General features: G+C 35.2%; 1 protein-coding gene across 1 annotated transcript in view; it reads left to right on the forward strand.

The window, feature by feature from the left end:
- The window catches only part of PLEKHG4B (pleckstrin homology and RhoGEF domain containing G4B), a 207,233-nt gene that overhangs the window by 162,500 nt on the left and 28,738 nt on the right, over positions 1 to 15,995 (forward strand). The window contains exons 14-15 of the mRNA XM_051969770.1: positions 1,361 to 2,244; positions 8,969 to 9,221. Of these exons, the coding sequence (XP_051825730.1) occupies positions 1,361 to 2,244; positions 8,969 to 9,221 (1,137 nt within the window). The remainder of the gene's footprint in view (positions 1 to 1,360; positions 2,245 to 8,968; positions 9,222 to 15,995) is intronic.

Genomic DNA, 15,995 nt, shown 5'->3' on the forward strand with positions numbered 1-15,995 from the left:
TTCTCCCAAAGTTCTACACTAGGTCTCATTCTGGTACTCTTTAAAGTTATGCCCAAGCTCTGTCTGGCTGTATAAAGTTAGAAAAGTTCTACATACAGTCCCATTTGGACTGATTGTGCCATTCAGGGCCTAGGTGACAATGGAGATGTAATGCACCAATACCTTGATCAATGCATAATGAATTGTTTGGTCACAGCAATGATCAATCAGAAAAAAAAAATCATATTCAGTCCTGTGCATTCTCCTTCTGTTTCCAGAAGTTTGAAATCAACTATAAACATTCAATAAATTTTGTTTCATCTAAATGTTCTATCTTTATCCAATGACCAAGTTTATATTTTGTTGAAGGAACTAAATATCATCAGTATTAACACAAAATGTTAAATGACTTAGAGGAAGATATCTAGTATGTTGGGTAGATGTTTCTGTGAGAGATGTGAACAAGAATCACTCAAGATGAGATGACACAGATGGATAATGACTGATGCCAAAGGAGAGGATATCCTCATCAACAATATTAAAAATATATATATATTTAATATTGATATAAAGTTAAAATATAGCCAGCCTTCTAATTTAAAAGAGATGACAATTTAGCCATAAACAGAGATGATTTCAGTTCCATGTTGTTAACTTTAGGAAGCATATTGAACTTTATGCCAAGATTGTCCTGAATAAATAAATCTTTTTTTTTCTGCTAACAATTGAAGTCCATGATTGCCCCAAATCCCTTAGGTAGACAACAACCAATTCAATATTCATCATTTTCCTCTCTGCCCTACTAACATCAAAGTCTGCCTCAAGAAGAGATTTTCTTTAGGAGACAGCAGCCATGAGAAGGAGCAAGAGAATCCTGGATTATGAGTAAGGGTCTAGCCCTGGCTCTGATACCAAACCAGAACCATAAGCAAATAACTTTACCTTTCTCAGTCTTGACTTTTTCATTTATATAATAAAGAGTTTGAATTAGATGATCTTTAAAGTCTCTTTTAGCTACAAATTTCTACAATTCTGAAACCATACCCTTAACCATGCTAACTGAGCAGTGCTCTCCATTACTGGGACCTTTGGCTAATAGAGGACGAGATAGTAACTTCTCTGTGGACTATGCAATAGCAAAGACTTTTCTCAAATGGCTTATGTGGAAGTTACTGCTGAGAATTAGGTGGTGAGTCTGTTTCTACTTTTTACATTATATAAGTTCCTCATTTGCCTGCTTTGCAATCTCAATACTAGAAATAGTATTGTCCTGCTGGGCCACTTTACTTTGAAGTATCTCAGAAAATAAGGATACTTCGAAGTTACATGGTAATTATATAGAAACTCTGATTAATCCATACCTTCTTTTCTGGTGATACAGGCAAACGGATGGATGCTCCATTGCAATGAGTACCTTGAACATCTCTCTCTGGAGACTAATTATTCTCCATCAGTGATAGAATATTTAAAAAGCTACCACCAAGAAGCTACTAAAGTATCTGCTGAAAACTTCCACAAAGTGAATGAGATGGTCCTGGGCCTTGGTAGCAAGAAGGAACAGAAACAGTGGAATATTTTATGGCTAAAGTGTCAGCAAACCAAACATCGTTTGGAAGAGGTGCTTTCTGAAGCCATTCGTGGTTCTGGCAGACAGTCTTTCAGCCAGGGTCCACTGGAGGCAAGTCCAAAAGTGGAACATGAGTTTGTCATTGAAGGTCTGCGGAAACATGGTCAGTCTCCTGGACTTTCTCTTACTAACCTTGATAGTAGCCTTTGGGAAAACAATAGACTGCTGCTCCCTCAGAGAGCCAGTTTCTCTGAAATGCAGGCTCTTTCAGAGCCAGAGGGGTCGAGTTCTAGTGTGTTTACTCCTCTTAGCACATCACCCTCACCAAGCCTTACTCCACTATTGGGGGGGCTCCCCAGGACTGGTCCTCCCTTGGAGGATATGGACAACATCTCTGCTTGCTACTCTGAACCTATTCAGTCCCCAACAACCCGCCACCGGAAACACCCTTTCAAAAAGATCATGAAGAAGACCCAAAGCTTTGAGCTTCCTCAGCTTGATAACAGCCCCAGTGAGCTGCATCGGCATGGATACTCTGGTGTTTATATAAAAGGACTGGAGGTGGCCAGCAGTGTGGCTCCTGAGAAAAAACATGGGCAAAGGCCAAATGTTAAGAGCCCTCTGGTCAGTAGGAACCGAAGCTTGTCATCCCCTTCCAGGATTCATCATACTGAGGAGGAAAGAAAGAGAGTAGGAAGGTGAGAAATGACCACCACTCAATCTTCTGAAACTAGGGAGGAGAGGATTTTAGAAATACACAAACTGTAAATGTATCTATGCTTTTCTGCAAAGTAGAAACTGTAATTCTTAACTCCAACATCTAAAAGCATTCTGGTCAGCCTGAAAAGGACATGAGTTTGTTTTAAATCAACTGAAAATGTTCAGAAATATTTTCCTGATTTTTTAAGATGGGAATCAGTGAAAATATTTCCTTTTTGTTTCTTCTTTCCCTTGTGGTGTAGAGACTCATAAATACAGGCACTGATTGATTGTCAAGCTGGTAATTGTACCAACATTGGACCAGACTTGTTTTTCTGGTCCATATGGAGAAAATATAGTAATCAAATTAACATCATGATTTAAAAATGAATTACATTTTAAAAAAAAAAAACAACTTTTTTTCTTTACTTCTTAGTGCCAAGAGGTAAGAATTTTAATACAATTTCTCTGTTGCAGCATGTCTCTTAAAGGAGGGAATTGTGATTTGTCAAACTTTAAAATGTTTGTAAAGAAACTGACTTACTGAAAATAAGGATAAAGATAAGTCATCAATGGTTAAAAAATTGAATTCATATCATAGTATTTTCTTGTTTAAACCTCTTTATCAGCTTTTTCAATGTGGTTTTGAGTTTGATTGTCTTTAGGTTCCAAAGGAAGGTATTTTTCATTAGTGCTTAAAATGGCATCTTAATCCAAGGAGGAGAGGAAGTCAGAACAATAATTATAGGAGAAGGCTAAGATTTTAGGACATCTGAATGGCAAAACACAAAACCACATACATATGTACACCTAAGATCACTAAATGTGTAGGTAATTTTTTACAATAATAAATCAGTCACAAGTATTTATTAAGTACTTACTATGCATCAAGCTCTATACTAGGCACTTGGGATGCAAACAAAATGTATCCCTACCCTCAGGGAGCTTATATTCTACGGGGGGGGGGGGGGGGGGGGGGAAGAAATTTAAATTTAGAAGAATAAACAAAATTAATCCAGGGTGATTTATGAAAAGACATTATTGTGAGTTAAAGTATGCAAAGTACTTTACATTCAATACATCAAGACTTTATTGAACATCTACCATTTGCCAGGCACTGTGCTTTTCCTCTAACAACATTATAATGAAGATATTATAAATACTATTCCATCATCATCCTCATTCTCTCTAATCTTCAATTTCTCCCTAACTGCTAATTTTGTCTGTGCTGCTTACAAACATGCCCAAGACTACTTCCTCTTTAAAAAAATAAAAAAGCTTGGCTGCATTCCAGCTATCATCATTCATCCATCCTCCCCTGCTCAGCTAAACTCATTGAAAAAGCTGTGTACATTCAGTGCCTCTACGTCCTATCACTGTCCTAGGCCCTTTCTGCATTCTAGCTTCTGACTTCGTTATTCTACCAATATCATCCTCTTGAAGGTTTTCAATGGTCTCTTAATGGTCCTATCTAAATGGACTTTCCTCATTTCTCATCCTTTTTTATTTATCCTGCCATATTAAATAACTGTCTTTACAAATACAATAAGATTCAATATGTCTTTCTCTGTGAGGTTTTTAATATAAATATAATTTTTTCCAAGTTGTTTTACAGTCCTGGTAACTTGTAATCTAGACTAACTCAGATCTTCAAAATCCATAGATAATCCCAAAAATCCATTCTAATCAATATTTGTTGTCTTCTTTTCACCTGCCAAAGAAAAACACACACACACACACACACACACACACACACACACACACACATCCCTACCCCTTGGAGTGCACATAGCCCCAAAATTCTATCTGAGATAATGGCCACACTTACTGGCTTTTTATCTCATTTCTCCTCCCTTATTCTTTACAAGAGGTCCTAAAGAATAATGCAATTGCCAAGAGAGAGAACAATATAAGGAGGAAAAATAAGAGAATCCAAATCTGGTTTGTTAGTGAACTTGATAATGAGCCCCTGAATCAAGAAATTAACTACACTTAAGTCTTTAGGGGCGGAAGCAGGAAGGAAGAGTTTGAGTTTGGGTGCTATGGATATGAGCTCTGTATGTGAAGACTGAGCATATTTGGTTACCATCCCTTTACCCATCTCTGAAGTAGCCTGCACTCTTTGAGGAAGACATTATTCCTGACATGAATTTGCCCTATAGAGAATAAATAAGCTATTTCAAAGAGCATTGTCTTTTTTCAAAGCACAAATTTGTGGGAATAGGCTCAAGAATTTTGCATTGGTAGAAATATATGGGCTATAATGGGAATTGTGGAAGTCACATTTGTGGGGAAATACCTGTACTTAGGGAAAATGCAGTCTTTCCTAAAATTAGAGTTAAGGGAATACTGGTTCATATCAAGAATCAAAAACTAAAGAAAAAAATAGAAATAGTGCTAAAAAATTAGAAATATTACTTTCAGATACTGGGATGCAGACTATTGTCTAAACTAAAAATGTTTTTATCCAAAAGCCCTGTATTTTTTTAAAAGAAGACATTTTGCTCAAGTCTCCCTTACAACTTATTCTAACAAGCCAAGCATTTGGATGATGATGATAGGATTGTTTAAACAGGGCATTTTTTTTTCATTTTATTGCTTCATTAATATATTTATGGTAATTCAAAATTTCTAACATTAGGAATTATTTACAATAAAACTCAGCAGAGACAAACTCAGGAATGCCAAGGAATGCCATCATTATATACTCTTCTTCATTCTTGGCTTTTATTCCCTAATCTAAATTATTGTTTTGAGTTTAATCACTAGACTAATAGAAAAACAAAAGGCATCAACAAAACATTAAAATAAATCACCAAACCTCTGCCTCCTCATAAAAAAAATTACTATTTTAGCAGTCTAGATAAAATTGGTATTGATTTTTTAACAAACTAATGACAGAAAAAGGAACTTATTCTCAATGTTGTACTCTACTTCCTCTCTTCCCTTACTGCTTCTATAGCAACCCATTTTAATTTAAGCACAAAAATCAATAATTCTTTGCAAGTCTTTCCTTCCCTCCTAAAAGAGGTAGTAGTAGCTCAGTACTTCTAAAACTGACCATAAAACCTGTCTTATTCATCAGAGGAAATTCTCACTGCTAACACAGCAGTTTCCTTTTTTGTTGGCCTGCTAGATAAAGTTTAATTTGGTAGCACAGACACCTGCCAGAAATGTGTTTTAGCCATCCTGGCCAGCTCTTCATAACCCAGTGGTGCTAATCTGTTATATCTGAATCTGTTTAATAAACAATTCACATTATTTTTGAAAACAAAACAAAACGTTATCCAGTTAAGTGAGCAAATCAAACCAGTTGTCCAGCTATGGTATGAATCAAATATCATCAGACTTTCTCATTGTGAATATCATCTTTGATATTAGGTAGGTTGATAATTACTTTGTCAAATTGTATAAATGATGACAAGTCAGCATCTATCCTTATCCTTTCTTACCAACCCAGTGCCCTATTGAATTATTGCAGGTACTACCGAGGGTTTCAAAAGGCTTTTAATTTAACAATATCCTAGTAAAGAGTCAAGATAAGTACTTAGCTGTTTGGTTTTTGTTTTTGTTTTTTAAAGGATTGGACAAGCTGTCATTCTTTTTGTATATGATAGTTATCTTCATTTGTCTCCTTTTGAAAGTATGGTTGAATGCTAATCTAAGCCAAAGGGTACAAAAGCTAAATCTATTAGGGACATAATATTAAAGTAATCACATACTGATTTCTCCTCACAAACAACAATGAATCTCATAGGCCATAGACTTGGCTTCTTAGTTACTGTGCCTTTCATTTGTCTTCCAAGATTTCATGCTGAGTTTATAGTTGGAACACCCACTTTATCAATTCATGCAGGAATCTGATGAAAGGAGTTATACTAGCCAAACTCATATAAAATTGATTTATAAACCAGAAGGCCACTTTGTTCAGTTTTGAGAACTATAAATGGATAATATAGTCTCTCGCAAGAAAAGATACCTACTTGTGGAATGAAATAAAAATTAGGAGAGGATTTCCTGAATACAGAGGCACAGCAAAAAGGTTAGCAGATTCATGGGTTCAAAATTGTAACATCTCTTACAAGTTATAGATTCATAGATTCAGAGCTAAAATAGAAGCCATAGTATTACATCCAGTATATAAAAAAGCTTAGTGATTTCCTCCAGTTTCATTGGGTAGCAAAGGGCAGACAATCTGACTCCAAAACCAAATCCAAATTTTATTACAACACACTTAAATGGATTTAGGTACTGTTAATCAAGCTATGGGTGTCACACCTTGAATCACAAAGAATATTTAAGCTGCTCAGGCCCCCATTTAGTCACTCTGGAGACACCATGACACATTCTCACTTTCTCCTTTTTAAATGCTCCATAATGACCATGAGCCTTTTTATATGTTTAGAATTAGAATATCCCATTTCTTCATTTTAGCAACCTTTCAAGATATATTTTAATTTCTAATGACACAGTGCATTTCACATTGATTACATTTTAAAGCAGTTGCTTCCTGATAGGAAATACACTTATCTTTGTAGTAAATTATCTCCCAATCCTATTGTAAAATGGATTATTTCAGGGACAGTTTCCTGTGGACATTTATATGATAAGTATATTCTTGCTAGTTCCATCATTCCTCCTCCTTTCTTGACTACTTCCTGACCTTTCATCTGAAACATTTTTTTCCTGTATCTTTGGAATCCATTTTATTTTGAAGCCTATTGCCTTCCATCCACAGTTTATCTTCTTAATTTTTTATTTGGTTGAATTTGTGACTACAAGACAAAATGGATTTTTCAAAGCATTTTGAGTTTGAATAATTGGTTTTTGAATCAAAACTTTGTTTTCTCCCATTTATTTCATTAGCTTCATCTAATTTTTTGTCTTGTTGAATGTTTTTAATTTTTCTTTAATTATAGAATTACTCATGTGTTTAAGACTCCAAGAACTGGATATATTTCTGAACTGAAAGTCACTTTGACTCAAAATATATGCAACATTTTTATTAATAGCTTGGATAATGGCATAGATATCATGCAAATCCAATGTAAAGTTGGGATAATTAACATGCTGGAAGACAGCATTAGGATTCAAATAGATTTTGATAGGTTGGAAGATTGAGTTAAATCTAATAAGATGAAATATAATAGAAACAAAATAAACTCACATTTGGATTTAAAAATTCAAATAATAAGTACAAAGTGAAGAAAGCATGACTAGACAGCTGATCATTTGAAAAATATCTGGGAGTTTTAATGCATTATAGGTCAATAAAAGTCAACAATGTGACTTGGAAACCAGAACAACTAATGCAATCTTGGGTTACTTTGAAGAACATAATAAGATCCAGGAAAAATGAGGTGATAGTCCCATTATCTGCTTTTATCAGACTACATTTGACATTTTGGGGTGAAGTTTTCAATGCTATGTTTTGCATTTTGCAACTGAGGAGTGAGTAGAGGAGAGTGACCTAAATAGAGAAATCTCAAGTTTCGTCCTTAAGAGGACTTATCTGAGGAACTTGGAATGCTTAACATAGAAAAGAAAAGACTTAAAGGGAGACATGAGAGCTGTCAACATATTGGAAGGGCTGACATATTGCAGAGATTAAACTTTTTCTTTTTTTTAATCTCAAATAGCAGAACTAGGTTAAGTGAATGGAAATTATAAAGAGGCAAGTTTAGGCTTGAAAAGCTTCAAGATAATTAGTCATCCAAAGGTATAATTGGCCTACCTTACCAGGTAGTAAGTTTCCCTTCATTGAATTCTTTATGCAAAAACTGAGTGACATTTTGTCAGATATATCATTTAGAAATAAATCCTGTTTCAGAATAGTTTAGTTTAGATGACTTCTTTAATCTCTTCCAAATCTAAAATTTAGGGGTTTGATGCATGGAGTCCCTGAAGAAGTCAGCCATTTTATACATTGTCTTTTTTATTTCTTTATTTTGGGTAGGAAAAGGCCAATACTGCCTTTTATAAGTAATATGGAAAACTTTCCTACCACAGAAAGATCTTTCTAATATCAAATAAAGTTTTTCACTTTCTACCCTTCCTTGTTTTCCTATCTCAGAAAAGGCAATTCTAAGGATTAGAGAAGGTAAGATAGCCCTCAAGGGTGCAGCAGCAAAAAAAATTCTTTTTTGTAACTGCACATAATTTTTAATGCTAGAAAACTCCATTATCTGTGGAATGTGGAGATTTATGCTGTAATGATTTATATCGAGTTGCATAGAGGAATTTAATTTTTCAAGTGGAGGGAAGAAGTAGACAGAGATGTCATGCTAATTTCATCCTTCCTTATAGTACCCACAAACCTTGTCTTGGTCAGTTCTGAGGTTATCTTGGAGGAAGGGAGGGAAACCATGGTATTAGGTCATTTACTAAAACTATGAACATTTTACTGCTTAAAATTATTCATTCTTTGAAAACTAGAAGAACTGAATGAAATGATTATCTTTTTGACCATGTGACTAATCTATTTATAATCTAGCTTACTTCTTTGCTTCTGTTAAGTAATTGCTTTCCTTTTTTTAAACACAGAGTTCTTTAAGCCTGTTTTTGTTCCTATGTATGACATGTATAACATTAAATAAAATTTCTTTTATAAAACCCAAGCAAAGCCACTATGACTGCACCCAAGGATCCCTCACCATGTTTGACTGCTGAGTAGACATTGTCATGACTTGTCCATGTTCAAAACAGCTGTTCTGTGTCTTCCAGCAATAAAGTGCAGCATATAATGGATGAAATGATCACCACTGAAAGGGAATATGTTAGATCCTTAGGATATATCATCGACAACTATTTTCCAGAAATGGAAAGAATGGACCTGCCCCAGGACTTGCGAGGGAAGCGCAACATAATCTTTGGGAACTTGGAGAAGCTCTATGATTTCCACTGTCAGTATTTTCTAAAAGAGCTGGAGCACTGCAGAGACTGTCCCTTGCCTGTCAGCCACTGTTTTCTGAGACATGTAAGTTCCCCTTCCTAGGAAGGCTTGGTCCTCCCAAGATTTCAGGTGTCTACAGCTAGTCAGGTGGTAGGATTACCAAGAGAATTACTGTATTCCTTACCTGTTCTGGGTTTCACTGAAGAAATTATGTCTAGTTAATGAAAACCTTGTGAGTCCTTCCCAGTTTTAAAAATTCCTCCTGGATAGTGAATACTCTTGTTTGCCCACAACAGTAAAGTTGAATTTTTCAGATGCTTGGGATGGAAACACTACAGAGTCAGGAAATGTATATAGGAGATCCAAGGCTATTTGCAAAACAAAAAGTATACACCAAAACTAATTTTTTGTTTTTCCAATAGGCTTATTTATGACCTGGTTTCATTCTCTCTGGGAAAAGCTGGAGTGTTAATTTTTTCCCCTTTATTCCTCTTTTCTTTTTTAGGCATATTTTAATTGTTTATTTTTAATAATAACTTCTTATTTTCAAAATACATGCAAAGATAGTTTTCAATATTCATCCTTGCAAAATCGCATGTTGTAAATTTTTCTCCCTCCTTCCCCCTACTCCCTATCCTAGACAGCAAGTAATCCAATATAAGTTAAACACATGCAATTCTGCTGAAATGTTATTTAGACTAGTCATCCTAAGGGGATGAAGTAGGCATGCAGTCTCTTGGATTCTCTTGCTGTTGGCCTCCTGGTGCCTCTCAATAAAAATAAGAAGAATGTTATAGAGTTGTATAGAATTTTGTGGTTTTCAAAATACTTTTGAAGATATCTTATTTGTGGATTAGCCTACTTACTGACATACCTCCTATTCCTGATCCAGAATTGTACTCTATGATCTCTTTGTATGACTATGAAGAGCTCAGGTTATGACAATAGAATGGTTGCTTTCAATTCAGTTGACCTTCTGGATAAGTCACTTTAATCTGTTTTTTTATCATTTAACAGTAGATTGGACTAGATGGCCTCTTGGCCTTTGAGAAACTTTCCAGAATTCAATCTATGATCCTTCAAATTGGAAAATGGCTTCAGTTTCTATCCTATTGGGGATTTTTTGTTCTCTTTTGTCCTTTCATCAGAATGTGCAAGTTCAGAGCTTATTTTTCTAAAGCCCAATAATAGACACAAACAGAACAAGTTAATTTTCATGAAATTTTTCAAGGAGTAATATTTGATTTTGCATGAAGATGAATGTTGTTTTGAAAGCTGTAATAGTAGTAATTTCCAATATTTATGGATCATTTTTTATCTAAAATAATCCCAATATTTCTCTTCCATTAATTCACTCTATTATCTTTTGTTGAGGCAAATCAAGGTAAAGGGTCTTGGGTCTCAAAAACTCCAAAGCCAGAAGGGAGTTCCAAAAAGCTGAAATAATGAGTCATATCTAATAGGATAACATTTCACAGCAATAAATGTATGGTCCTGCCCCTGTCTATACCAACACATGTGGCCAAGGGTCCTACTCCATCTCTTCATAAAATTCTATCCTCTTTTATCAGATTTCCAAAAGAAACGAACTATTTAAATACAGGATAGGGGGGAAGTATTTAGACAGCAGCTCATATGAAAATGAGCTAAGGGTGTTACAGATCTGCAAGCTTCATACCACTCAAGCAATTGATGATATACCAAAAGAGAACAAATTTTTAAAAAAATTACTAGTGTGATAGAGCACATCTGAAGTATTGTGCCCAAGCTCTTGATACCACATTTTAGGAGATACTCAAAACTGACATACAGATAGAGATGGAAAGAACTATAGATATTATCTAGCAGAGAAGAATATTTACATGGAGATGAAGGATTTATCTTCCAGTGTCTAATTCAATACAAAATAGTACTAAGGATATAAAAATAAAAGATTACTAAATCCCACCACATACAATAACAAGCTTATACTCAAAAAGGAACTATAATGAAAGAGCATTAGACTTAATTTACTTAGTCCCAAAGGCTGAAGTAAAACAGCTGGATTGACATTAAAGAGAGACAGAACTTTGCTAAATAAAAGGAAACATTCCTAACAATTGGAGCCTATTCAAAAGTAGAATGGGCCACTTCTGGAGGTAATGAGCTTTCTGTTTCCAAAGGTCTTCAAGCAGACATTGTATGATCCTTTTTCAGGGATGTTGCAGATTGGATTCATTCAGGTAAAAGTTGTGCTACATAATTTCTGATGTTAATTTACATTCTAAGAGCCTCTGATTCTTAGATTCCATCCATTTCATGACATCTCAAAGTCCTCTTTCTTATACCTACCTTCCCCCCTCCAAAACACACCACTCACTCCCTTCATTCCTACATTCTAAAGCAATTTCCTGCTCTCACTGTGGTATGTGGGTAAGAAGGAGTAGAGATAAGAGGATATATCAGTTGTCCTGTCCCATAAAAGATAATGATAATAAGATTAATGAGACTTCAGTTATTAATGCCCCTCTTAATATCTTGAGTAATGGTAGATAGGCTACAGAATGTGTCAAGAACTCCATAGCTCTCTTCAATTCCCCTCCATTGATTGCCAGTGAAAATTGCAGTCATTTTTGATGTTTACAGAGGTCAGAAAGTAAGGTCACTATGAGTGATGGCTAGAAACCTGCTTTGGGATTTGGGGACTCAATCTATTTAGATGTAGGACAATAATGACATGTGTTCCTTGGAACTATTGTTTCTTTGTTCTTTGAACAGCAGAAACATAAAATGCGTGAGAAGTAATGCCAAAATCATGCTGGGTTTGAGAATGTCAAAACAGATTTTGAAAGATGGCCATCCCCTGACTGCCCTCCGCCCTATGGCAAAAGCTTAACGAGAATGCCAAAGAAAGAGAAAGGGAAAATTACTAGATGTCTTTTTGTCAGCTCTTTAGCAGTATGTTCGAGACTAGGGTCTCTCAAGCAAAATGAAAACAACACAAATGTCATCAATAAATAAAGTACTACAAAAAACCTGAATAATATTACCAATATAAAAAAAGCTTCTGGATCATCAGGTACCAAATACATACGATGTCAGAACGGAAGCTTTCAGAAGGGAATCAAAATCTAATATGTCCTCTTCTTCCTTCCCTACCCTGGTTGGTAATCATAAGCCCTATAAACAACAGAAGCTTCAGTTGTTAATATCTTGCTATTTTAAAAAATAAAAATTCTAGGCCACAACAGTACTAAGTCATGACCTCTGAAAACATTTTCTTGATTATTAATAGAGGGATAGTTAAGTGGTCTAGTGGATACAACAGTGAGCCTAGAGTCAAGATCTGCATTCAAATCTAGCTTCAGATACTTACAAATTGTATGACTCCAGGTGACTCTCAAAGCATTTAAGTTGAAGAGAAAGTTCCAGTGTACATTTTTGGTACAAATTTTTCTTGCCAAGGTGGGCCCTTTCACAGTGAAATTAAAGATCAAATGCCTATCCTTAAAAAAAAGAAAATCCAATTTTACTTATTTGCAATCTTATTTTCTATTTTTCCTTCCTTTTTCTTTTTTTCTTTTTCCATTTTAACACTTCTCTTTTCTTTAAACCTCAAATCTTTTTTCTTTGAATTATCTCTTTCCCAAGGGTGGAGGAGAAGGAGCTCCAAGCACCTATTCAATACCTATTTCTGTTGGAGATATCACATTATTACAAGGAAATCTTTTAAGGTTGATCATGATTAAACATGGTTTCTGGACTCTGGAGATTAACCCTCAGAGATTGCCTGTGTTTATCTTTGGCTCACATAATAATTATAGCTTATTCTTATATCACATTTTAAGATTTGTGAAGTCCATTAGGTACATTCCCTTTTGAACCTCACAATAACCATATGATGTAGGTGCTGTTATTCATCTATTTTACAGATGAGGAAACCAAGGCTCCTAATGGTTAGATAACTTGTCTATAGAAAAATTTTTAAGTGTCATTGGAAGTAAGGTCATTCCTGAAGCCAAAAGCTATACTACCTTCACACTGTGTCTAAAGTAGCTGAAGTTGGAGACCTCAGGGTAATCTCCCAGGTCTCCCTGAAGGTTAGAGGGAAATAAATGGATGGAGAGTCTTTCCTAAAATAGTTGTCTTTTCTAATGTTTCTATCAGGCCCTTGCCATGTAGTAAACACAATTGGGATTAAGCATCTACACTTAAATGTGGATAGGAGGATATTTGAATGAGGGTGTTTCAGGACAGAGGTTTTAGTTCTTATTTTAGGACTGTGTTTATGTGGTTTAGGAGAAGCCCACCCATTAGTTTTATTGTTCAGCTTCAACAAGATTTCCCCAAAGCCTCAAAAATAATATCACCCAGCTCTGTGATTATCAGCTAGTACTTCCCTCTCCCATTTGTAAAAAAATGTAGTTTATGTGTTTTGGCAAAATAGTTTCCATTTCCCAAATCTTCCATTCCTAAGGGATCTCTATTGAAACATTGGATTGACTGCTGGACTTGGTATCCGGAAACCTGACTTTGAATGCAGCTTCAGATACTTATTGTGTGATCCTGAACAAGTTAATCTCCATTTGTCCCAGTTTCCTAATCAGTAAAATGAGAATAATAAAAGCATCTACTTCAGAATATTGTTGTGAAAATTAAATGAAAAGCATCTATGAAAAATGCTTTGCAAACCTTAAAGAATTAAATGTCTGTTGTTATTATTGTTGTTCAGTATTTTTTTTAGTCATGATCCCATTTGGGATTTTCTTGATAAAGATACTGGAGTGGTTTGCCCTTTTCTTCTCCAAATTCATTTTACAGATGGGGAATCTGAGGCAAACAGAATTAAGTGACTTGTCTGAGGCCAGATTTGAACTCAGAAAGATGAGTCTTCAAGATTCCAGTACTCTATATACTATACAGACTTAGTACTCTATACACTATGGCACCATCTAATACCCCAAAGAACTAAATAAATGCTAGCTATTATTATTGTTAATTGTTATCAGTGTGGATTAATAGGATAGTCATATGTGACACTTTTCCTTCTGATGCTCTTCTATGGTCCACTAAAAAATATTTAAGCTGTTTTACCTTGCTTTCCAATATCTCCAACCCATCCCCACTGCTAGACCAATCTAAGCCTTCTTTTCCACCTCATACTTCATTTTAGGTAAAATAGCATAATCTTTTTTTATCCCCAAGAGGCAAAGACTCTATTACTCAGCTAACAGCAGGTTAAATCCATAAGAGTTTTTAACAAGAAAAAGGGGTTTTAGCCATTAACAAGGGGGAAGACATCATTAGGCAGAAAATTCCATTAAAATATAGCAAGTTCCTAAAGAACCTCTTCTCCATAAGACTGGTTAAATTGAAATTATGCCATTGACTGACTGGCTAAATTCCTAAAGAAGTTTAGCAGGGGATTATTGGAAAATAGCATAATCTTTTAAGGGTCATTCTGTTCTTCTTCCTTGGTTCTCTGAATCTTTCTTCTGCAAATTGTCATTACATTTGTCAATATTCTTTATCCTATCCCAGATCCCTTTGGTAGCAAAATCTTTGATGGCACAGCTGTGTTCCTGGGCAGTTTAGTAAATTTAAGGACCCAATCCCCTTCCTTTCCCACAAATTTTGTTGTATAACACCATTAGAGTTGAAAAGTGTTTAATATTCAGGACTCACAATCAATGAAACATCTATTAAGCAATGATTCTGTGACAGACACATCGTAGTTACTAGACAAAAAGACAAAAACAAAACCATTCCCTAACTTCAATGAGTTTACATTCCTTTAGGAGAGATAATATGTACATATGTAAGTATATCAATGTATGAATAAATGAAAAATCATTTATTAAATATTAACTGTGCACCAGAAACTGTGGTAAAAGCCAAAGGAAAAGAAAAAAACCCTGCCTTTAAGAATATGGTAATTTTTATGGGTCCTCATCTCCTCCTAAATCATAAATTCCATGATGTCAAAGATTATTTTACCAAGATTTCATGTTTATTCCAGTACTTAGCACAATGTTTTATATACTACAGGTGCTTAATAAATGTCAGTTAAAAAAAAAAGAGATATTTTTCCCTAAAAGGTTTTTTCATCTGCATCTGTTCATAACTCATATTTCTTCCATGGACTTTGTGTGAAATGAGCACAGAAGTCCAGGGTCCTCTATAGCTATCCTCCCTCAGGGATCCACTCCAGGGGTCCTCAAACTATGGCCTGCGGACCAGATGCGGCAGATGAGGGCAATTATCTCCCTCACCCAGGGCTATGAAGTTTCTTTATTTAAAGGCCCACAAAACAAAGTTTGTTTTTACTGTAGTCCGGCCCTCCAACAGTCTGAGGGAGAGTGAACTGGCCCCCTATTTAAAAAGTTTGAGGACCCCTTAGACAGTTGACAAACATTTATTTAACTCTCACTGTATCCCAGGTATTGTGTTAAATCACTGGGATACAAACAAAGACTAAAACAGTCTCTGCCCTCAAAGAATTTACAATCTAATGAAGAAAATATGAAAAAAAAAGTTGTACATAAATACTTACATAACTTTTAAACACTTTTTAAAGTACATATGCAGTTTAAATAATCAAAACAATCTCAGAGGTAAGACAGGATTGAAATACTGGTTGGAAGATGGGGCTAAGTCTAGGTGGAGGATGTGGGGTAGAATGTAAACTTAAAAAAAAAAAAGACATCATGAAGAAAGTGGCAATTAAATTGAGCATGGGTAACCCTATATCTAGTAGCTATAGATTTCTTAAGACTTCTCCACATGAGCCTTCAAAGCAACCATTATCCTCAGGATATCACACTGACTTTCAGCCAGCTCAATTCCCTTCCCATCCACCCTCTTCAGTACTTTTAATGA

The sequence above is a fragment of the Antechinus flavipes genome, chromosome 1 (genome assembly GCF_016432865.1).
Source record: "Antechinus flavipes isolate AdamAnt ecotype Samford, QLD, Australia chromosome 1, AdamAnt_v2, whole genome shotgun sequence".
Lineage (NCBI taxonomy): Eukaryota > Metazoa > Chordata > Mammalia > Dasyuromorphia > Dasyuridae > Antechinus > Antechinus flavipes.